Below are 23,848 nucleotides of genomic sequence, written 5' to 3'. Positions count from 1 at the left end.
TACTAAACGCACCCAAGCAGAGATTTGACAGGCTGTTTTATCGTGCGTTCGTGGCAAAGCCATGTTCCAAGGCGAACGAAGAGAATGACAAGTGGGTCCTGAGTTAGTCCCGCACCCACTGCATAGTGGTGACGGGCATGGAACCACCAATCCGCTGAAGCATAAAGGAAAGCGCCCCTCCCGTAATCGAGATCGAGCCAACCGCCAATCCCAAATCGATTCCGAGGCGCCATGGCCTCCGCTGCGACTGCGACGCCTGCGCCTTTGCTCCCCGTGACCAACCCGGCGGCCGGCGGCGGCTCCGCGCCGCCCTCGGGCGCGGTCCTCTCCGACGCGGCGCTCGCCACGCCGGCCTTCCGCCTCTTCGTGGGCCGGCTGGCCGACACGGCGCGGCGCTCGCTCGCGGACCGGCGTCCCTGGACGGAGCTGCTGGACCGGTCGGCCTTCTCCCGCCCGGACTCCCTCTCCGAGGCCACCTCGCGGCTGCGGCGCAACCTCGGCTACTTCCGAGTCAACTACGCCGCCGTGGTCGCCTTCTCCCTCGCGGCCTCGCTCCTGGCGCACCCCTTCTCCCTCCTTGTCCTCCTCAGCATCCTCGGCGCCTGGTGCTTCCTCTACGTCTTCCGGGCCTCCGACCAGCCCGTCGTGCTCTTCGGCCGCACCTTCACCGACCGCGAGACGCTGCTCGGCCTCGTCGTCGCGTCCGTGCTCGCCTTCTTCCTCACCTCCGTGGCTTCGCTCATCATCTCCGGGCTCCTCGTCGGGGGCGCCATCGTCGCCGCGCACGGCGCTTGCCGCATGCCGGAGGACCTCTTCCTTGATGATCCCAGCGCTGCGTCCAATGGCAACACCACCAGCAGGCTGCTGTCCTTCCTCGCGTCGCCCGGATCTGGGGTTTGACGCGTCCACGACGGGTAAAATCCAGTAGGGTTTTTGTGCTCGAGGAATTCATTTGAAGTCAAGATCTGAAAATCGGTAGAAAATCTGGCCCCGTAGCCGCAGCAAAGAGCTTCTCGTTCCTATGGTAGTACTTAATTGTGAGTATCCATGGATATGCAGATCTGATTTTGTTCTAATATGTGTCTCGAATTATGCAAAGATCTGCAAGAGCTGTACTTCTCTTACATTTCACCAGATGTGGTGACAGTGAGCATTATCAAATTGCTAACATGTATCTATGGTGCTCTTTGATTTGTTTGGACATCATGGGAAATTTTTTTGGATCTCCAGTTACTTTTAGCTCTCCTTGCAGCGTTTGTTTGTTTATTTGTTAGGCTTGTCACTCTCCGCAACTGTGCAAAAGTTGCGGGAGTTGTAGGATATGAAGATGAGACACAATTGTGGCAAAGGTAGTCATCCAGCTAACTATTAAAGTTAGCATAAAGCATTGAGTGAGCTGTGGACCTGTAATCCTAAAGCTATTGAGGTACATATTTGCTGCCTGGAACTTAAAGAGTGCTACTTGTATATAACTGCGGAAATATCAAAATTGCAGAAGTTTGCTTAGCTGCAGTTATCGTGTTCTTCATAATAAAATTGTTCAATCTACTTAGACACCACATTAGCATTTGGTTTATGTTTTTCAAAAATTCTCGCTTGCATACATGTCAATCTATCTATCTATGTATTTTAAACTGGTGGGATGTCCTTAAATTTTCTGCCATATAATGTTGAAATTGTTTCGCAGCATTCTTCTGGCTAAGGATGGTCCTCCTGAGTGCAGAGTGCTGCATAAATATACTGCATTAGTGTTACATCACAATAGACTGTGTAATCATTATAAGTCTGTTTAAGATTGCTTGTAGACAATTGGATACTGATGCTGAATCAAGTGTGGTAAGATTTCAGTGGTGATTCACCTGGCTATAATGAAAATGTGGAATGGAATTGAGAATAGTTTTTGACACAATTGCTTATGTAGTATTGGACCATGGAGTAAACTATTTAATTGCCTACCTAAGTACCTATAGACTATAGTGTGGTTCAGGGAGCAGGCCTGTGGGAAACCCGACTTGGGGTAGTGTTTCTTTAGTTTCTTATGTATAAGACGCTTGAGTATTCGTTTTACCTATGTAGCTTACAATTGATTGTACCCGCAACATTCACTCTTCTTATATGAATTAGCAGTGCTCCTGCTCCTTTTCAAAAAAAAAAAAGTGTGGTTCAGGGAGGAGATAACATTTTGGTCTTGTTTCTTGCATTTTCAAGGAATTTGTAGTTTGGAAGTAGTCATGTGTATGGTGTATGGACTATTGGACTGCATGATCTGATTGTATCAGGGGTGATGTCTAATTCATGGGTAAAGAAAGTTGGTGGCAGGGCAGCTTGACTCCTGATGATCGCTTTCAGTTGGGGTCAGTACTACTGAACCTGTACAGGTGGTGAGATTACAATTGAGGCCTGTATGTTAGTAATAACTAATAAGTAACATCTGGAGCTCACGTGACCATTGCTACGATTTGCAATTGAGGCTTGTATATGTTGGGAGTTTGAGCAACACCTGGAGGCTGGAGCTCTCTGCTCTACCGCTGTCAGATTTTTTTTAGTTGTTAGAACTATTACTTCTAATTTTATCTGAGCTGACGGCATCAACTGCATTTTTCTGCTAACACATGGGTTATATTAGTTGTCATCCGTCCATCTAAAATTGTCCTTCAGAGGTATGGAATAATGGTTGGCTGAATTTTCTTATACCTCATAGTAGCAGTCGCCAGTATTGATCTCTTTCTTGGATGATAACAGAATTTAAATTTGCTGTTTTTTTATCTCCACTTATTGTTTCGTATTAGTACAAAGAAGGAATGTATTCTCAAATAATATGCAGAATGTCATTGAAACTTACATAGATTTACAGGGGAAAAGTTCAAAACAAGCTGGAAAATCAACTCCCCTAGAATTTAAGATCACAAATAGCCCCCCAAAAAGTAACAATTAACATATACAACATAAAACAGGCCAGCTTCCAAGCAATTCCTCAACACCGTATCTTCTGCTGATCATTAGCACATGGGAAGATCAACTGGGGGCGGCTCCAGTGACTGCAGCTCGCCATAGCCATCCTCCACGAGGAACGCCATTGCCAGACCCCAGTTGATGTGCACGTCCAGATGGCAATGCATGAGCCACACCCCGGGGTTGTCGGCGACGAACTGGATGACCGTCCAGCCGTTCACCGGCACCGCCACGGTGTTCCGCTGCGGCGGGTCGACGTAGTTGAACTTCTCGACGTCCTTCTTGGGGTCGAAGTTGCCGAACCCCTCGGCGAGGATGAAGAAATCGTAGCCGTGGATGTGAATGGGGTGGTTCTCCGGCGTGACGATGCTGGTGTCCTGCAGGACGAGCTGCACGACGGAGCCGAACCTGAGCGGGTACAGCTTGGTCGCCGGCACCGGTTGCCACAGCGCCTGGCTGACGTTCTTGGCCGTGTAGTCGAACTGCACCGGCGGGTAGGCCGGGAAGTCGGTGGTGAACACGCCGGGGACCTTGTAGTAGTGCGCGTGGAGGAGCGAGTCCTTCTTGGGGAAGACGAAGGAGACATTGTTCATGCTGGCCGTGAAGCGGGTGTTGTTGTTGGGCCCGGCGCACAGCTCGCCCGGCTTGCAGTTGAACAGGCCGAGGCCGACGGTGAAGAAGAGGTACTCGTCGACGTTCTCGTGGACCTTGACCCTGTCGGGGCTCTTGATCCCGGCGGCGAAGGCGGTGGCGGCGGCGGTGTCGTTGAAGGCCGGGAGCGCCGGGAACGCCGGCTGGATCTTGGGGCCGAAGTCGGAGGCGCAGCCGCAGTCGTACTCGATGACGGCCGTGGTGGTGGTGTTGTCGAAGGCCACGTTCTGGCCGGAGACGTAGGCGCGCGCGGCGACGTAGTACCGGGTGGGCGCCTGGTCCATGGTGACGAGGACGTCGGTGGTCTGGCCCGGCGCGATCATGAGCACCGAGGTGGTGAAGGGCTTGGTGTAGGACGCGTCCGCGGCGACCACCGTCATCTTGTGCTGCGCGATGGTGACGAAGAGCTCGTGGTTGAGGGCCGCGTTGATGAACCGCAGCAGCGCCGTCTCGCCGGGCTTCACCGGGATGGCGGTGGTCTCTGCTCGACGCCGATCAGATTATCAAAGACGCGTTACGAAAGGAGTTTTGATCATGTCGTGTTTCGTGCAAGCTTTGCGTGTCATCATGCACCCAAAGATGGGATCGAGCAGGTGTGATCGAGATCAGGTATGTAGTACCTTTCTCGGAGCACTTCAAGAAGTCACCGGGCTGGCCGTTGATGGTGAACGCGTCGGAGACGTTGGGTGCGCCGCCCGTCCTCTGCGCCTCCCGGATGACATCGACAGGGTTCGCGTTCCACCACTCACCTGTCCATCCATCACCGTCAAGAGTTTCATTAGCTAGCTATCACTACCAAATACTACCCGTTGCATTCTCATTGGGCAGATCAGACGCGAAAAACAACAAGAGAACAAGGAAGACGAAGAGGGTGCAGACCGAGGATGACAGGGACTTCGCGCGAGGGCTTTTCGAAGGGGTAGGTCTTGTTCTCCCTGGGGCGGATGATGAGCGCGCCGTAGACGGTGGCCCTGAGCCAGGAGCTGTGCGCGTGCCACCACAGCGTGCCCTCCTGCCCCTCGATGGTGAACCGGTACTTGTAACTGCCGCCGGGCTTGATGGGGCACTGCGTCACGAACTCCGGCCCGTCCGCCCACCCCGTCCTCAGCTGCCGGATGCCGTGCCTGCCCAGAGATCACAACAGAGCGTATTGGTCGATCACAAGATCTCAAATAGTGGATGAGAGACGAGAGATCGAACAGTTACGTACCAGTGGATGGTGACGTCGTACTGCGCCCGGTTGACGACGTTGATGACGAGCGTGTCGCCCTCCCTCACCTCCAGCGTCGGCCCCGGGAACTGCCCGTTCACCGTGATGATGTTGTGCGTCTTGCACAGCCTCTTCACCGGCGTCTCTTGGACCTTGATGATGACAACAACCCAAACAAAACACACATCAGACGAAAATTTTCAAATAATGCGAACTAAAACACAGGAGTGCCACATGCATCCATGGCATGCGGCAGACAACGAGAGATAACGTACAACGAACTCATGGTGGTGCACTTCGGCACCGGCGAGCAGCGAAAGCGCGAGGCACGAGAGGAGGATGAGCATCCGGGACGGCGGCGATGCCATGGCGCCGAGCGAATGTTGCCGCAACGTCGAGGACGTCGTCTTCCGCGCACCGATGGATGAGAGCCGGGTGCGGCTATAGCTGGTGGCTTTCGGCTGAAGGCTTCCGAGTTGGCGATGAGAGGCTTCGCCACCGAGCACGTACGGTATATATAGCGTTCTAAGCTAGCAACGTGCAGGCCGGCTCCATGCGCTTGTCCCGTTCCTTTCCCGCGTCGGGTGGTTGGTCGATTAGGTTTCGAACTTTTGAAAAATAATCCCAGCATGGGGGAAACAACGTTGCCTGCAGCTGCAGCCATCCGATCCATCGCAACGCGAGCGCCTGCAGCTCCGAGCTGATCTCGTGTGTCGTCGCCGTGTGATCATTCAACTGTGTGCAGATGGTTTGGTGCACCCACTGGCCTGCCCCCTTTGGCGCGGCGATTCCACGCGCGGGACACAGGGCTGCTCTTCTCCCACACGCTTCTGCCGGAGCAGCGCTTCCGCCGAGCTTTCTGCTGTCGGCTCCTTCTGTTATTTCATCTGCGTCGACTTCAGACGACTTTCTTCGATCAATTCGAGCATTCAACCGTCTGTAAAAGGCACCAGCATTTGCGTCCATGGAATAGTAGGTTCAGGAGAAAAGGCCCCAACAAAGAAGCAAACCATTTCAAGCAAATTAGGTACTGCAGTTCAATTTCCGGCTGCGATCTACTACTGTACGTGCTCAGTTCTAATTGGGATGTGATTTCCTCTTGCGCATCCTGTTACGCATCTTCGGTTTCAAACGGTGGAGAGGCCAGGAGGAGTGTTTGTTGACCATCTCCCCCTGGCGATCGATTAGTTATTCTGCCGCTATCATATGCTGGCTCTAGCTACAGGCTACGGCGAAAAAAGCATGGCCGTTTAATTTCGTATCATAGTTTTTGCTGAAACTTGTGGGCAAAGCAACTTGGTTTCGAAACACGCACAATGATTAGGAGTCAACCGTGACGTTCTTCTAGTACTGTGAATTGTTTTCCTGCCCTATGAATGAATCGTTTATCGTTGGCCGGCATAAGTCTGGTGCGTCGACCTTTGCTGGTGTATGTTTATAAAGTCATTTTGTAATGACTTTTAGAAGCGAGGAGGTGGATTTGGTAGCCAATATTGCAGCAAGTGTCAATATTTGTTCCAACAAATCTTCGGAAAACAACCTTGTGATAGAAACAACAGCACCGGACCCGATTGTTCAATCTAATAAATTTTAAATGCCATGCTTCTCGTTTCAGTTTTTTTATGATAACCTTGGAAGCTAAGGCTACGCTTGCAGCTGCAGCAGATCATCAGCCGTCATGAAAATAGACCGTTACTTCTACCATCCATAAACAAATAAGTATGAGCCTTTTCAGCTTATTTAGCCGGCTTATCAGCCACCGAACAGTGTTTTTCTTTCACAACAAATCAGCTATTTCAGCTTTTCAGCTGACTTATAAGCTGAAGCGAACAGGCCCATATATGTTTTTTTACGAATTTGGCCATTGATGAAGTTGTGTTGTGCTGTTTGATCGTTTGAGAGTTGGGAGTCTGAAATGCGTCCCTGGAACTGAATCTGAATGCACTTCTCCTGGATTTGCGAGAAGATCGAACAGAGGAAGCAATGCTGGCGTTTGCCTCAGCAGTTGACAATTGGAGACGAACACTGAACTCTGAACAAAAACAACATCCGAAATCAGTGTTCTCCAACCCCCAGCTCTGCATTTTCGCCGTCCTTGACCAATGACCAACCCAACCATGAGGTAGGCTGGCGACCTGGCGAATCCGGGGCCTTTCCGGCGGCCACGCCCACCCCTGGGGTGCGTCAGAATACCTGTCCGGCGAGGCTCTTCCCGGGGTTAGGAACGGCAGGTGGGAACAACAAATTGGCAGGGACCAACCAACCTGGATCCCCCCCTTTGCCAAGTTCCTATCGCTCGGATCGGAATTTGCACGCAGGTGGTTGGGCATCCATTCAATTCCGATCATTTTCGTTTCTTGGATCGCTACTTGTTTGCTGTCAGCTCTATGACCCATGCCATGCTACATGTAACATGTGTTCACTTTTTTTTTTAAGAAAAACATCTCCGGCAGGTAGCTTTGGAGGTTGGAGAAATGAGAGGGGTATGCCGTACGGTGTCCATGGCCAAAATATGACTTCACCTGAGTTCAGTCAAGGTTGGATAAGCATATAAGCCTATGCTTTTCGTCTATCTGAAATGCGCTTTAGGATGGACTTTGAGGTTGAGATGATCCTTTCGCTTAAAGTATGCTGCAATCAAACTTTTGTTAACGAGTTGAAGACTCGTGAATGTTCTCTCTGCAGAAGTGTAGATCACCCTTCTCCAACTTGTTCAGAAGCTCTTGTGTTGTTTAGCTGCAGAATGCTGGTGGCCACTGCCCACTGGCCAGTGGACGCAGTTGCGGAGTCAAATGAAAGAGATGACCTGGCCCACCTGCCATTGAGTGGACAGCACGAAACGGTTTTGCCTTTGCTTTCGCTTACGCGTACGCGCGGCGAATCACGGCGCTCACCTTCCTCCATCCCCTGCCTGACTTGACTCCGCCGCGGATTTCCCCTCCAGATCTCATCCCTTCCCCGAACCCCACCGGCGGTGGCCTTGATGGCCACCGAGCCCTTGTCCCCGGGGAAGTCCCCCGCCGACGACGACCTCGAAACCCTACCCCTCGACTCCTCCTCCTCCAGTGTCGCGGTCACGACCGACCCCTTGCTCCGCCCGCCCCCTTCCCCCTCGTCCGCCACCTCCTCCCCCCCCGCCGGCGCGAACCACGACCCGTTCGTAGAGGAGGAGGAGGACGAAGACGAGGCGGATGACGTCACGCCTGCGCCCGCTCCCCACCGCGCCGCGGCGGCCTCGACATCCCGCGAGGCGTCCCCGGTGTTCGCTGAGATCACTGTCTCCGAGCCCAGGAAGCACGCGGAGCCCGCCACGGGAGCCGTGGGCGTCATTCCCGGCTCGGCCAGCTACGTCTCCTACCTCATCGCCACCCGGGCGTCCGACGGCGGCGAATTCCGCGTGCGGCGCCGCTTCCGCGACGTCGTGGCGCTCGCCGACCGCCTCGCGGAGGCGCACCGCGGCCTCTTCGTGCCCGCGCGGCCCGACAAGAGCATCGTCGAGGGCCAGGTCATGCAGCGGCACGACTTCGTGAACCAGCGGTGCGTCACGCTCCAGCGCTACCTCCGGCGCCTCGCCGCGCACCCCGTCGTCGGCCGCAGCCCCGACCTCCACGCCTTCCTCACCGAGCCTAGCGGCATCCCCACTTCCGACGGTGAGTCGCCCAGGTGGAGCCCCACGATGAGTGCTGCCAGTGCCACATCCATGGCTGCTGCCGCTCCAGCAACGCCTACGAAGAGTGGGAGGGACTTCTTTGGGGTGTTCAAGGACCTGAAGCAGACAGTGACGAATGGGTGGGTGACAGTGAGGCCGCCTCCAGTGGAAGAGGAGATTGACACAAAATACCTTGCGCACAAAGCCAAGCTTGAGGACTTGGAGCAGCATCTGGTGACAGCATCTCAGCAGGTAACTGAGCATTCTACAATGTTTATCTTTCTGCTATGTCACTCTTATTGTTCTGCATAATTGATGTATTGTCGTCGTGATTAAATTATGATTGCTTGTTTGGAGAAGCGAACACTTTGCTACTTGCATAGAAATACATCTTGTGCACCATATGTTTTCAGTACTGTGTACTAGTGCAAAATAAACTAGCTAATCTGCTACAGGTGCATCATTTGTAGGCAGAGGCGCTTGTCAAATCTTATGATGATCTTAGAGCAACAACAGGTCTCTTGGGGATGTCGTTCATCAAACTAGCCAAGTTTGAAAAGGAGCAGGCTATGTGTGCTTCTCAGAAAATACGAGCTGCTGATATCAATAATTTTGCGAATGCTGTTGTTAGAGTTAGCAGATCACAGACAAAACTAAATGCTGAAATTGTAAAACATCTGGTAAGTGGAGTGATTTGAGTGAAGGGATATTTGGTTGGACATATCTGTTAGGATCATTTTTTTTCCTTTTGATTTTGACATATTCTATGCTTTTGCAGGGCATTATCCATGAATACATGGAGACAATGGCTGCTGTACATAATGCATTTACTGATCGTTCCAATGCTTTGCTTCGTGTGCAAAATTTGTCAGCAGATCTGTATTTCCTGCATACCCGGGCGGGAAAACTTGAATCTGTTTCATCGAGAGGAATGGATCAGGAGAGATCAAGGTATCAAAAGATAGAAGAACTGAAAGAAACAATAAGAACCACGGAAGATGCAAAAACACACGCACTTAAAGAGTTGGAACTTATCAAGGTAACTCATCCAAACTTATGAAATAAAGAAAGTGTATATTTCGAGTTTTGTTAATATTCATATTTGTTCTTTTGTTAGTTGCATAGAACATTGTTATAAGTTCTGGTGATAAATTCAACTGGAATATGGTAATTACTCAAACGGGCCCACAAACATTATTTCTATTTTGGAAGGAGCAATAGTCTATTTCAAAACCGTGTGCGTGAGCCCGGTAGGCCCGCGTTGTAACAATTCTACTCATTCTTCTTAATACAAAGGTACGCAGCTCTCCTGCGTATCCTCGAAAAAAAAAAGAGATATTGTTGGGTCTTCCTTTCAATACCTAACACTAGCTAATATTCTATATTTGGGTCATCCTTTCAATCAGTCTGATCAAAGCTACTCCCTCCGTTTTTAAATATATGGCATTTAGGACAAGCTAATCAGAAATATTTAGCTTGCCCTAAATGCCACATATTTAAAAATTGATGCGGTATTTGGTTGTTTGTTCTACGGAATTCTCATTAGTGGGCACTTCTTTTGACCAACTCTAGCTAACATTACTCAAAGTTAAGCTCACAAAAGTCAGAATGAATTAGGATCTGCGCTATTGAAGCATGGGGATAGCAGCTGACATGTTGCTAAACAACCAAGATTCCAGATTGTGTTTTTCTAACTATCATCTGAGCTGTGGTGGATGTATTGAGAACGTGAGAGTACATGCTTTGTTAGTGAAGTTTCTGTGTATATATTGATCTCAGCATTTTAAGACAGCCTACTGCAATTCAAATGATTGCAAGGCCAAGTGTGACTTAGTTATGGAACCTGTCAACAAGATTGCTTCAAGAAGAACCATATAGCCATTATCTTTTGTGGGGAATTTGTCTTTTATTAAAGTATTAGATAGTGCTAGAGATTTCTGTTCAACCCTGAGAATAAGGCTGCATCCATTTAAGGTGAATACAAAAAAATACTGGGATGCATAGCGACATCAACATCTAGATTTGAACTCATAGATGTTTCAAAAAAAAAAAGATTTCAATTCATAGTCAAGAACACTGTTTTGTCCCTTTGCAGAATTATTGAATCATAGATGCAATTTCCAAAAGTGCTTGGGACATGGTTCCACTATTGAATTTTGAAATCCCAAATTGTTTGCTTTGCAATTTGGCATGGAGTATTTGCTGCGTTTCTTATTTTTCATTTTCTGATAATGCAGGAAAACAACATGAATGAAATTAAAAGATTTAACAAGGAAAGACGCCATGATTTGGTGGAGATGCTGAAGGGTTTTGTATCAGATCAGGTAGAAGTTCTCGACTTCATTACATGGTTTATTTTTTGGGTGGTTGTTTGCAGTTGACACTAAACTTTTAATTTAATTCTAAAAAAATCAAAAGATTAAGTTAATTGGTTCAAGCAGCAGTATCTTTGTAACTCCAAATTTTTTTAACAGTTCTTACCTGTTATTTTACCAAAAAGGAAAAGCATGGGTGCTAAATGCTAGATCTGTATCCATGCACTTTCAGCTGTGTTTTACAAAACGCAGAGCCCCTTCCACTGCTCTTGAAAAAGGTGATGTCATTCGAATTGCTTTTTTCTTTGTACTGGAAAACCTTCCATTGAAGACTTGGGAGACCATTTGATGGTAGACAACATCCGATTTCTAATTGATCTCCTGTAAACAATCATCACCAAACCAATTTTTTTACCCTTTTGACTCAAAATGATGTGCATCATGACCATTTTAGTGTTGCAACTCTTGACTGAGAAGAAACAAATTTCTGAAAGTTCACATCAGGCAGCTTAGACTCAATGGTATGGAACTTTTCGGTAATATGAGTGCACAATTTACCATTTGGGGACAAGTACCTTTATCTCGTATATCTCTTTTTTTTGGCGGCAAAACACCACCTAAACTGGTGGCATCAACAATGCATGTGAAATTAGTCAATCTGACCACGGAAAGCTATTGAAATTTGGATTGCTGAATTTTTTTTTTCTGTTGTTACTTTCAGGCTGCATACTCGGATCATTTTGCTAGCATATGGACAAAGGTAGCAGAAGATACAAAAGGATATGCGAACAGGAGTTGAAGTAGGATGTACATATACAGGTGAAACTGAGCTGTTATTGTGCAGCATGAACATGGACTACGCCATTGAGAATCATTTTGGTGACCGTCTAGGCTTTATATGCGGACAAGATCACTCTTTCCATTCCCGAAGGGACGCATTTCTAAGGATTTTTTTGGGGATCTGTATCCGCGTATCGCCAGTTGTGTTACTTGTGTACCTGAAAATTCTCAGGAAACATAGCACAACTATTTTCCCTTGTCTCTTTTTGTCAGCCTGGGCTTCATGTATTGCTGCGGTTCTTTCTTTTTTTCTGTACATTTACACGGCACCAGTTGAATGAATTCGCTGCCTCCTGAGATAATACATAAGATTTTGTCCTGCCGAGCTGTTGCACGCCTGTACTTGCATCCTCTTGTTTATTTCTATAATATCCTCATTTAATGTTTCTTTATACCATTGAATCAATTCTCTTTTTTTTTTTCTGTGGAGCAACAGATTTAATGTTTCCTTTAGCCACTTTTTTTTGGAAATCGAACTATGTTCTGTAAAATCCATGTCTTCCAAACCGGCATGAAACATATTGTTGCCGTGCAAGGCTTAAACTCGATACAATTGTCGCTTGGTGCTTGTGGGTCTATGAAAATCACGATTCGCCGAAGGCACAGAACTGCAGAAGGCCACGCCTGTGCAAGAAAGGTGAGCCACTCGTCTTGCAACTTGCTGACTGGACATGTCCGTGAGCTAGTGGTTGGGCTGGCACCTTGGTGCCCCTTTTGGGGCCACCGGCTTCAACATCACTGCTTATCCTCTCCACGTACTTATGGCCTGTTTTCTTCCACTTGCTAAACTTTAGCACCCGTCACATCGAATGTTTAGATACTAATTAGGAGTATTAAACGTAGACTATTTACAAAACCCATTACATAAGACGAATCTAAACGGCGAGACGAATCTATTAAGCCTAATTAGTCCATGATTTGACAATGTGTTGCTACAGTAAATATTTGTTAATGATGGATTAATTAGGCTTAATTAGACTTACTAGATTCGTCTCGCCGTTTAGATTCCACTTATGTAATTGGTTTTGTAAATAGTCTGCGTTTACTACTCCTAATTAGTATCTAAACATTCGATGTGACACGTGCTAAAAATAAGATACGGGAAGAAAACGCCCCCTTAATCTTTTTGTCCGACATCTCGAGCCTGTAACTTCTGATCGTTCGTCCGGAGATTTCTTTCTCGCTTCCGAGCTCTTCCCGAGCACACAATCTCCAAACACCACCACAAATGGAAAGAACAGCGAAACAATCTGATACCGTTCGACCGTTCGAGCTCCGCCGTGAAAAGTCGCCACGATTTCCGCCACAAGAAATTTCCAAAAATCTAGCCCTGTGCAGCTGTGCTGACTGCTGGAGCTCGCTCAGCAGAATGCAACAAGGTCTTGTTTAGTTCCTAAATTGGAAGTGGTAAAGTTTGCATTTTGTCATAAATGCGCAACTGTAGCATTTCGTTTGTATTTTAAAATTAATGTCTAAACATTGACTAATTAGGCTCAAAAGATTCGCTTGCAAAGTACAACAAAACTGTGCAATTAGTTATTAATTTCGTCTACATTTAATACTTCATGCATGTACCGTAAGTTTGATGTGATGGGGAATCTTCTTTTTGCTGTCAAAGTTAGGAAAAAAAGGAACTAAACAAGACCAAGTTGGCCAATACTCATGTCCCATATAAGTTATAAGTTGGGAACTTGGGATCGCATCACATTGCTGTTTGTCCTCTAGTGACAGTTGGATGACATGTCCGCCGTTTGTTAGGCTTATTCAGGTGGCAGATGAATTTGGGTTTGATGACAAATTTGATCAAATTTTTTAGGAACAACCGAACAAACTTGACTGCTGTTGAGAGGCAAAATAATCGAGACTTCGAAGAGTCTTCTACTAGTACCAAGTACCAACCACCACAAACTGCTCCGTGTCTCTGAGGCCCTCCATTTCATCCCCTCCCCGGGCACCGGCGGCGCGGGCGCGTCGCGCCTCCGGCGTCGTGTCAGCGGGGGAGAACGGAGAATGCTGCCGCACGCGCCTTCCCGAGCTCCGGGGGCCTTCAGGTTCAAACCCCACCTCCCCGCCAAGCCGCCGCTCCTCGCCTCCACCTCCACCCCCGCCTCCGCGTCCGCCTCCACGCGCGGCAGCGTCTGCACGGCCGCCGCCGCCACCACGCGCCGCAACCTCCTCGTCCTCGTCCCCTCGCTGGTCGCGGCGTCCACGGCCCTCCAGTCGCTCCCGCTCGCCGCCTCCGCCGCGGCGGGCGATGACAAGCCGGCCCCACCGCCGGCGGCGCCGGCGCCCGCGGCGCCGGCCCCGCCTCCGCCTCCCGCGGACGAGCCGGCGCTGTCGAGGGTCTACGACGCCACGGTCATCGGGGAGCCGCAGGCCGTGGGGAAGGACGCGCGGCGGAGGGTGTGGGAGAAGCTGATGGCGGCCCGGGTGGTGTACCTCGGCGAGGCCGAGCTCGTGCCCGACCGCGACGACAGGGCGCTCGAGCTCGAGATCGTCAGGAAGCTGGCGGCCGGATGCGCCGAGGCTGGGAGGAGTATCTCGCTCGCGCTCGAGGCCTTCCCCTGCGACCTCCAGGAGCAGCTCAACCGGTTCATGGATGGGAGGTTGTTGCAGTTCTACTTCTTTTTTCTCCTGTTAAGACAACGAATTTTACCTCATTGCTAGTTGTGACAAGTATGTAGCTGAGCTACATTACGTAGAAGATGAATTCCTTGCCCTGATGTGCTATAATTATGTGTTTAGAGATACTGAGTTTTGATGTGTTAACTTCAAATGCAAGTTGAGTGATCATTGCTTGTTATTTGCTCCTTGATTTTCCTATGTAGAGAAGTAGGAGAATAGCTTCTCTGCGTCTGGTGGCAAGAGGTAAAACCATGACATTTCTCTGCTAGGATAGCTAAAAATGTCTTCTGAGATATATAACTGGTAGTTTGACCCTGCCCCTCTAAACAGCTACACTTGAGGATTTGCTAGAATTATCTGTATCTACTAGGCTACTACTGTTTTGACGATATATATGTTTCCAAACAGTAAAAGCTCAACCAAAGTCCTATGTTAGTCCTCTTTTGCCTATATTTGTTTTATCTTTTCTGGTGGGAAAAGTGAAATTTAGAAGCCTTCCAATACTTATTGTGGATGATCTTGTAACAATTCTTTACCTTATGCAGAATTAATGGCGACAATTTAAGGCTTTATACATCTCACTGGGCACCGGAGCGATGGCAGGAGTACGAACCTCTTTTGAATTACTGCCGTGATAACGGAATAAAGCTTGTTGCATGTGGAACTCCACTTGAGGTAATTTATAACTGATTTTTCACATGCCCCCCAGCAAAATGTATGTGATTCAGGCATAGTTTAATAATCATTAATCTTGTTCATTTATACTTCAGAATTGTTGACTGTTGACATCGTAAAATTGTAATAATTTGAAATTGATTTACATTGTTCCAATGGGCATGCTTTTTTTCTCTCGTACCACGTATTCTAATTTGCCTGCTTAAACACCTCTGTTACATGCTTTTAGCCCCCTTCCCTGGTAAATATCTGGTCTGATGTATATTTAATATGTAAGTTTCGCTTTCTCTAGTCTGTACATTATTTGGTGAAAATTGTCTAATATTTTTTTTCTTGACTAGGTGGTAAGAACTGTCCAAGCAGAAGGAATTAGAGGTCTTTCAAAAGCTGAAAGAAAGATGTATGCTCCTCCAGCTGGCTCAGGCTTCATTTCTGGCTTTACATCCATCTCAGGCCGATCATTGATAGACAAGATCTCATCAACTCGTGGTTCCCCTTTTGGACCAAGCTCATATTTATCAGCGCAGGCAAGAGTAGTTGATGATTATACCATGTCCCAGACAATACTGAAAGAAATTGCTAGTGGCGACCCTTCAGGGATGCTCGTTGTTGTAACTGGTGCAAGTCATGTTATGTATGGGCCACGGGGAATTGGTGTTCCTGCTAGGATATCTAAAAAGATGCAAAAGAAAAAACAAGTTGTGGTACTTCTTGATCCTGAGAGACAAAGTATAAGGAGAGAAGGTGAAATCCCTGTAGCTGATTTCTTATGGTACTCTGCTGCCAAGCCATGCAGTCGAAATTGCTTTGATCGTGCAGAAATTGCTAGAGTTATGAATGCTGCTGGTAGGAGGCGCGAAGCTTTACCTCAGGTTATCACTTGCTCTTACTTAGTATATGTTGAGTGGTGGTGGTTATATTTGTCTCATGATTAGTGTAATAAACCAGGAATAGTTGTTAGTCTAAAGGCAAATGTAAACAGCACTGACATTGTTGTACTTGAACTACAGAATCAGAAAATGATTGTTACTATGATAATTCTTTCCAAAGCTATCTTGCTAAGTAGTCATATTTTTCTTGTGTTGGAGCTAACAGAACTTTCTGTATTTCTATGACAGGATCTTCAGAAAGGAATAGATCTTGGTGTAGTTTCTCCTGAGATATTACAGAACTTTTTTGACCTAGAGAAATACCCTGTTATGGCTGAATTGATTCACCGATTCCAAGTAAGAAGCTCCTGTACTCTTTATCTCTCACTCTTTTCCTTTTAGGAATGCCAATAAGCATACTTATAATTGTTGGAACTTAAATCTAGCCATTATCTGCAGGGTTTCCGTGAAAGGTTGCTAGCAGATCCCAAGTTTCTGCATAGGTTAGCTATTGAAGAGGGCATATCAATAACTACAACTCTTCTAGCACAATACGAAAAACGGAAAGGACGGTTTTTTGAAGAGATTGACTATGTTCTCACCGATACAATTAGAGGCTCTGTTGTTGACTTCTTTACAGTGTGGCTTCCTGCACCTACTATTTCGCTCTTGTCTTTTGCCGATGATGGCTCTGGTGATAGTGTGGAGCTTCTGAAAGGACTTTTAGGAACATTGCCAGATAATGCATTTCAAAAGGGCATTGTAGGGCAGAATTGGAGCATTAAACAGAGATTTGCATCAGTGCTTATGGGCGGTCTTAAACTTGCCGGTGTTGGATTCATTTCTAGTATTGGAGCTGGAGTTGCTTCAGATGTCTTATATGGTGCTCGCCAAATTCTGAAACCTTCTGCAAGTATGGAAGTGGGGCGCAAAAGATCTCCGATCTGGAAATCAGCAACTGTTTATAGTTGCTTCCTTGGAACATCAGCAAACCTGCGATACCAGGTAGTTTGCCGAGAGCATCACTCTGTTCACTTAAGTGCTGATTCTCTATGAAGAGCTATTTTGTCATTGGTTGCATAGACCAGGGCACATGCAAGCAATGGTTAAAATGTGTTGTAATATAACATGCTGAGAATATGAAGTTGGTAACATTAAAAATGAGGCCTTGCTACTGCACCTCATCAGTAATCAGCAACTTTGATGCATTAGATTGCAGAAACTATTATTTCCAACGAAATCCTGAAAGTCTGAAACTGCTATTTCCATTTCTAAGCACATGTACCTTATCAGTTATCCCATTTTTCACAAGAGTGTTTAACTTTTCCAATAAACATGCTTCAGGTCATAGCTGGTCTGATTGAGCATCGACTAGGAGAGCATCTGATGGCCTACTATAACCAGCCACTTCTTGCTAGCCTGCTGTCCTTTGTTTCAAGGATAATTAATTCATACTGGGGAACACAGGTTTGCCACTTCTGCACTTTACATTTAGCTGATAATGTTTTGGTATTTAATTTGCATTCTCAAGCTGGCTGAATGGCACAAACAAGTTTTCTCCTTTCTTGGAACGAAAAAAATGCAAATGAGTGTATATTCTCTTTCTTGTTTTTAGCGTAGGACCAAAGACGTAGAATAAGGTATGTAAGTGGGCAGCCCTCCAGTTCCAATTAATTGGCGGTTGACTGCTTGACTCCCTACTTAATTGGCGGTTCAATTTGTAGGCATAGTTATTAGTAAAACTTATCCTAACTAAATTGTTCCATGGGAGGCAACTCAGTCTGCTAGCATTCCTAGTCTGGACTCTGGAACCGTTTGCTATTTTTTTCATTCTGGGTGCTGGCACTTTTATCTGGCCTGTTCAACTGTGCTTCATGAACTTCAGCATTTCTGATCTCAGTCTGGTCCTGGTTCAACTGAGGTAAAGGGAACCATCAGTGTTCATTACCAGTCAATAGTTTATTTTCTTGATAAATTATGTTGAATATCTCCAAGGAAACCAAAATCTTACCATAAAAAGATTTGGATTCTCTAGTCTCCAACTCCATAAACACATTGCATTATAGCACTTGACTACGTCTTGCTTTACTGACACCATGTTTCTTGCAGCAATGGATTGATCTTGCACGAGCTACAGGTGTGCAAAGTACGAAGAAAGAGTTAGCTTCTCCTGAGGTTTCCAATGCAACCGAAATGCCACTCCTAGAATGTGGCACAACAGATGTACAGAATGTGGATGACAGCAATAAGCAACCAAATGACTTGACGTAGTCACTGCACAATGGCCTAGTTTGCTGTGGCCATACAACACACAGAGCACCTAATCCGTGACTAAACGTATACTACACAGGCATACAGCCATACAGGCATATAGAAGAGAAGTGTTCTCAGAGCTAGATTGAAGCTTAGCCATTGCATCATGTGAAGGGACAAATTTGAAGTTCTGAAGAGCAAAGCTTTGAAGACGTCATTGTGACCAGAAAGCCATTTTTGCACCCTTTATGGGGTGAATACTGTTTGTACATTCGCAGAGGAGACAATCGAAGAATTTTGAAACCTGTACAGAGCATTTTACATGCAAAATTCAACTCAAAAACAAATGGAAAACTGGATGTTGGCATTTGGCAAGGATCGTGGTTGTCGTCTGTGAGAACCTTGTATGCACTTGAATTCAGAGTTGTGCCGTGGCCTGATGTTTCGTGTGGCATCGCTTATGGTTTTAATCAGTAACCAGTCCCGATGCACTAGCTGTTTTCCACCTTTGCCTTTCCAACGCCGGCGAGCTATGGCTCTTTCAGACTCATCTGAAGCTACACACGACGAATTCAGAATAGCTTTTTCTTGGCAAATTATTGGCATCTCCTTGCCTTTACATGCACCCTTTCTTCCTCCCAACCGCATTTATTGGAGCAATACACTTATTATGCTCCCGCCCTTCTCCTTTTCAGATAGACAACGGGAAGAAAAGCGTGCGCTGCGTACGGGTACAGAAGAGGTGATGACGCGTCGAGAACATATCACTCCATGCATGCTCAAAGTCTCAAACAGCAAGAACAATGTTCCTATCAAATGGGGCATCTACCCCCTCGTGCGTAGGTTCTACCTGTTCCTTCAAATACAGCGCCAGGCACCCGTGCAGTGCCCTTGTGCTGCTGCCGCACGAATCCAGTTCTCAAGTCTCATCGACCATCAAACGCAGCACTGCTTCCTTTTCTTTTCTTTATCAGGAACCAAAATATGCTGTCCCACACTCTCACTGACCCGTCTCTGGACCACTGAAAAAACATATCCACCAAAGCCTAACAGTAACAGCAAATATGGAGAAGGAAAATGGGAAAGAACTATGCATCTCATCTGCTTCTCACAATCTTACTCGTGAACAGATACTGCAGCACGGTGCAAAAGCCACAGAATTTTTTAGGCCAAGATACCCCGAATCCATCACATGACATACCCACGGCCAGCTAGAGTGCCAGAGACCGGACCAGTACGCCAGTGTACTACAGTAAAGTACAGTGGAGTGTACAGGCGTGCAGCCAATCCACTGACGCCTTCCCATCTCGCCAGGGTGGTCGCCCGCTGCTGCCACATGTTGCCGCGGCAGCGTGGCCCGGGCACCGAGGCCAGGCCCCGATGGAGCAGTCTCCTCTGCGAGACGCGGGGCGGATGGAAAGAATAGTGCCTGCCTCCCTGGTGCAGATGATGGATTCCATCGAGTATTTTGATGGCGGGTGCGGAGACGACGGATGGATTTGATCTTGAATACCGTGTCCGATATTCTGGCGGGCAACGACGACGACGAGGCGGTCGGTGACGGTACGGTGGCGGTTGGACGCACCTCCGAGTCCGAGCCCGGAGGAAGCTTCGCCGCGGCTTCGTCGTCTCCTCCCGGCATCTCCAGCTACTTGGAGCTACCCGCGTGCACGTGCAGGCGAGCAGTTCGCCGTGGGTCCACCTGTCACTCACGCCTCCGCTCTGCGCGCGCCGGCCTGACTGACAGGCAGGTAGAAAGGCGGTTAGCCGGGTGACGAATCGGTCAGGTCACCGGGTTTAAGGTTTTCACGCGGCGATCGCTGATCTGGATTCCCCGGCTGCCAACTGCGCTGCACGTTGCTAGCACTTGGCAGCAGCATCTAGCGGGACGGAGAATCCTTGACCGGCGGCGAGCGGAGCGAGCGCCCGCGCGATCTGGAAGACTGGAACTGGAACGAGCGAACGCGGGGGCGGATGGCGTTCGTACGGATGCGCGCGGGTGCCGCACGGATGGGCCGGACGAGCAAGTAGTAGAACGGTGAGGTTGGCGAGGCGAGCGCGTGCGCGGCCGTGATGGATGCCATGGGTGTCCGCACGCGCGCGGAGGCAGGCAAAGTGGGCAGTGTCCAGCGGGGCATGGCATGGCACGATGAGCATTGTACTCCGTAAATACATTTCGAGCTGAACCGGTCGAGCGTTCCCGGAATGTTTCTTTTGGAGTTGATGATCCTTGCGAGCTTGAAAAAAAAAACTAGAAATTAGAGTAAAATGTGTGGCCGGACTTCCAACTTGGCAGGGGTATTATTCACGTCCCCAAACTCCTGAAATACGCATATGGGTCCTCAAAGTTGCTAATCGGTTCATGTGAGGTTCAAATCACCGTTACCTGCGTTAAACTGCCTTTGTGGCATGCTGACTAAGCGTTGACGTGGACATGGGGTCCACATGTCAGCTCCTTATTTTTCGCCCTGCCTTATCTCTCTTCCTCATCCCTCTCTCACATCCGACCGAGCCTACCCCTGCCGCAGCCTCAAGTGGTGTCGTCTAGTCCAACCGGCAACATTGGCAAGCTCCCTGCCGCCCGACGCCTCTCCAGCTGCGCTCCGCGCCAATTCCCCGCACTGTCATTCTATCCTAGCTATCCGTCGTGGGTAGCCATTGGCCAGGGCTGCGGGCCTCGCGGGCGGACGGCGGCTGAGGCTGTGCTTGAGCTTCCATTGGTCCAGGCAGCAAGCCATTGGTGGACGGTGGCAGCTGAGTTGGAGCGGAGGTGATCGAGGCTCCGCGCCCGAGCTGTTGGTGGCTGAGGCCGCAGGCTTGCGCGGGAAGCGACGGCGGTGGCCCCACCGGAGCGGACGAGGCCAAGGCCTTGCTCGGGTGTTGGCGGCAAGGGCTACGCAGGAAAGCGGCGGCGGCGGTAGCCCCGTCGGAGCGGACGGGGCTGAGGTCTTGCCTAAGTGTCGGCGGCAGGGGCTGCGTGGGGGGGGGGGAGGGGTGGCGGTGGCCTGTCAGAGCGGATGGGGGCGAGGCCTTGCCCAAGCACGCGACGGCGGTGGCCTTGCCAGAGCAGACGGTGGACAGGGCGCTCGAGCTCTAACCCTCGGCTACGGCGGACGACGGCACTCGAGCGTGGGACTTCGATGGCAGCGAATGGGCCCCCGAACTGGGCTCTCGGCGGTGCAATCTGCACCGCCTCTTGGACCTTGCCAACATACGCACCCGCTGCCACCGTTGGAGGAAGAGAGAGGCAGTAAGGAATAGAGAGAACAGAGAGAGGTGAGCCTGACATGTGGGCCCTACATGTCAGGTCTACGTCAACGCACACGTAGCATGCCACGTGAGCCGTTTAATACAAGTTATGTAGATTTAGATCTCACGTAAACCGATTAGCAAGTTTGGGGAAGCCAATGTACATTTTAAGAGTTCGGGGAACTAGATGACACTTCCTGCCAAGTTCGTGGACCAGCCGTGCATTTTACTCTTGAAATTATCATAAAAATTATAAACATCCATCGTCAATCTAAGTAGACTCCACTCATAGCTGAAAATAATAACCGTCTATTATGCTTGTTAAAATTACCCATCTCTATCATTGTAAACATTACCTAAAGTAACCAAATATATGCCATTATGAAAGATAACCTAGATTACTCCTAATCATCATATAAATTACCCATGTATGTCATTATAAAAAAATAAAGTAAAACAACCCCTAAATTTACATCTAGATTACTTGCATTGTCATTATTAAAAATAAACTAAAGTAATATAAATCTACCCATGAAATACCTGCGTGCGATCACAATAAATAAATATAAGTATCTCTCTACATGAGTATTATATTAGAATATTTAATAGAGAGATAAGTAATTTTGATCACTAGCTATGGCCTATGGGACCCGATTTTTCATGAATTTCTAATACTCATGTCTCTCAAATTACTAGCTTACCTAAGAGCATAGGTTGATGGACTAATGTTAAACTAAATAATTTATTTCAAACATCATATATTTAACAACAGAAGGAGTATTGAATTTCTTAGGTTGGCTAAAACTTTGCTAAATCTCAATCGATTTTGCACTCCTTCGGGAATGCCTTGGAGAGCCAACAAAAATATAATGTGTGGGGGGCATCATCTTCCTACTACTGTTTTCCTCCAGGAATAGTTAGTGCATGAAACTCGGAAGAAGGAACTTCTCCAATGAGTAGACGGGCAACGAGGCTCCCCTTCAATTTTAGCTTAAACGTACAGCTAGACTTGCTCGTACCTTCGCATTCCTTTCCTTGTAATAAGCATCCTTTCAGGAACACGTAGCAAATCTACGTGAACATTATTAATTCAGCTATCAATATTACATCATTATACATGAACCTAACTCCATGATTACGTTAAACCAACTAGTCCCGTACCTCGGTTCCAAACCAGCCTGTACGGTGCCACGGCGGAGCCGTATCTCACCCCTTTATCTTGAAACAAAATCAAGCCGATGTATCGGACCACCCGTTCGTCAGCACCGTGGAGCCTTCCCCGTATCTACACCACGGGCCACGGCACTACCCGCGCGCGCACGCACGCACTGTTTCGTACGCGACACGAGTATGCCGGGCCGCGGCCGTGCATTCCAGCGCGGCTGCGTCCAAAACTCCAAACCCACCGAAACCTCCAGCTCCCACCGTACCACAGCCACACATGGCCGACTACATTGTAGTTGGTACAGGTCATTGTAGCGACTATCTGACCTACGTGACGCTATAAGTGGCATCGGTATAAATCTATATCGACCAACCTATTTATACAATTAATGTACTAACAGTTCAACGAGAACTATTCAAATGAACACAGTATATATACAATGCTATTTAGATGTAATTGCTTCAAAATTATTGTATCACCTGTGCATATGCAATCATCACACAACATTACATCAAACAGTAGGAAACATTGACATTGAATACATGCATATAGCATTGATATTCAATCATCCATACAAACTAGCATTCACGTTGCACATGGGAACACTACAAACTGATCTTATATCTCACGGAAATATTAGTCTGCATCTATAAGTAATATGAGCAATAGATCAATATATGTTTGTGACCAAAAGCCATCAAGTTTGCATGGGCAAGCTCACAGAATGTCACAATACGTCTACATCTACCATTTGACTCCAGAATGTCACAATTCACTACAACCAAGCTCACAACCATTAGGTTGTATGCAAAATACAAAAAATTCCACATTGATCAGCTTGCAATCGGCTTCAAGCGTCCCTCCTAGCATTTCTTCCAAAATGGTCTGCAAGACAATATGCCATAGAATCAATGACAATTTTTGGCAAATACTATTCTATTCAGATTGGTCATCAGCCATACTTTTCATCTCAAAATGCTGTTAGTGTCATATTAGTGGGCACAAAACACAAATGGCCTAGTTCTGTAATTCTGTGTTGCTTACCTGTGGTAGAGGCATGAAGCTATGCATCTGCCAATACAAAGGCCAGCATCTATGCGCCTAAACTATCCATATGGTTTTCTACTGTAGCAGCAATCATCCATACATATATGCAAAAAATAGTTATATAGGATAAATTCCCAAAGTTCTGAAAGGTGCTGGGTGCTAGGCAGTAGATTAAGCATAGATTAAAGCTTTCTTTTGGCTTCTAGGAGCATGATCAGGAGGTACTAGCACAAATATATGCCAAAATGATGGGTTCAGAATATGTGATTTTAAGGATGATTTTATATTTTATCGTCAAACGTCTTACGCTAATGTCGGGTTGTGATATAATAGTGTCCCCGGAGATCC

General features: G+C 47.7%; 3 protein-coding genes across 3 annotated transcripts; 2 read left to right on the top strand and 1 right to left on the bottom strand.

The window, feature by feature from the left end:
* The first annotated feature begins 166 nt into the window (after positions 1-166).
* On the top strand, positions 167-1,238 carry LOC101784747 (PRA1 family protein B2). Its single transcript, XM_004970369.4, has one exon. The coding sequence runs from the start codon at positions 232-234 to the stop codon at positions 898-900; it is 669 nt and encodes a 222-aa protein (XP_004970426.1). The 5' UTR covers positions 167-231; the 3' UTR covers positions 901-1,238.
* A 1,547-nt stretch (positions 1,239-2,785) lies between these two features.
* Positions 2,786-5,290, bottom strand: LOC101784347 (laccase-3). Its single transcript, XM_004970368.3, has 5 exons — positions 5,089-5,290; positions 4,814-4,965; positions 4,483-4,727; positions 4,224-4,352; positions 2,786-4,084 (listed from the first exon to the last, which is right to left on the bottom strand). The coding sequence occupies exons 1-5, from the start codon at positions 5,179-5,181 to the stop codon at positions 3,000-3,002; spliced, it is 1,704 nt and encodes a 567-aa protein (XP_004970425.1). The 5' UTR covers positions 5,182-5,290; the 3' UTR covers positions 2,786-2,999.
* A 2,392-nt stretch (positions 5,291-7,682) lies between these two features.
* Positions 7,683-18,464, top strand: LOC101783544 (protein RETICULATA-RELATED 5, chloroplastic). The gene is made up of 12 exons (XM_022826736.1): positions 7,683-8,714; positions 8,933-9,142; positions 9,241-9,501; positions 10,700-10,786; positions 11,499-11,573; positions 13,463-14,223; positions 14,788-14,917; positions 15,259-15,789; positions 16,036-16,143; positions 16,246-16,791; positions 17,131-17,253; positions 17,896-18,464. Exons 1-12 carry the CDS (start codon positions 7,797-7,799, stop codon positions 18,055-18,057), a joined length of 3,912 nt encoding a protein of 1,303 aa, XP_022682471.1. The 5' UTR covers positions 7,683-7,796; the 3' UTR covers positions 18,058-18,464.
* Positions 18,465-23,848: the final 5,384 nt, after the last annotated feature.

This window comes from Setaria italica, chromosome V (genome assembly GCF_000263155.2).
Source record: "Setaria italica strain Yugu1 chromosome V, Setaria_italica_v2.0, whole genome shotgun sequence".
Lineage (NCBI taxonomy): Eukaryota > Viridiplantae > Streptophyta > Magnoliopsida > Poales > Poaceae > Setaria > Setaria italica.
Note: the sequence above shows the minus strand (reverse complement) of the source record. Positions and strands in the feature narration are given on the sequence as shown.

Excerpts from the sequence above, each read along its gene's own strand:
- LOC101784747 (XM_004970369.4), top strand. The coding sequence starts at position 232 with ATGGCCTCCGCTGCGACTGCGACGCCTGCGCCTTTGCTCCCCGTGACC.
- LOC101784347 (XM_004970368.3), bottom strand. The coding sequence starts at position 5,181 with ATGGCATCGCCGCCGTCCCGGATGCTCATCCTCCTCTCGTGCCTCGCG. Across the intron at positions 4,728-4,813 it reads TACGACGTCACCATCCACTG|GCACGGCATCCGGCAGCTGA; the intron begins GTACGTAACTGT and ends ATCTCTGGGCAG. Across the intron at positions 4,085-4,223 it reads CTTGAAGTGCTCCGAGAAAG|AGACCACCGCCATCCCGGTG; the intron begins GTACTACATACC and ends GGCGTCGAGCAG.
- LOC101783544 (XM_022826736.1), top strand. The coding sequence starts at position 7,797 with ATGGCCACCGAGCCCTTGTCCCCGGGGAAGTCCCCCGCCGACGACGAC. Across the intron at positions 10,787-11,498 it reads AGGGTTTTGTATCAGATCAG|GCTGCATACTCGGATCATTT; the intron begins GTAGAAGTTCTC and ends TGTTACTTTCAG. Across the intron at positions 11,574-13,462 it reads AAGGATATGCGAACAGGAGT|AGAGGCAAAATAATCGAGAC; the intron begins TGAAGTAGGATG and ends TGACTGCTGTTG.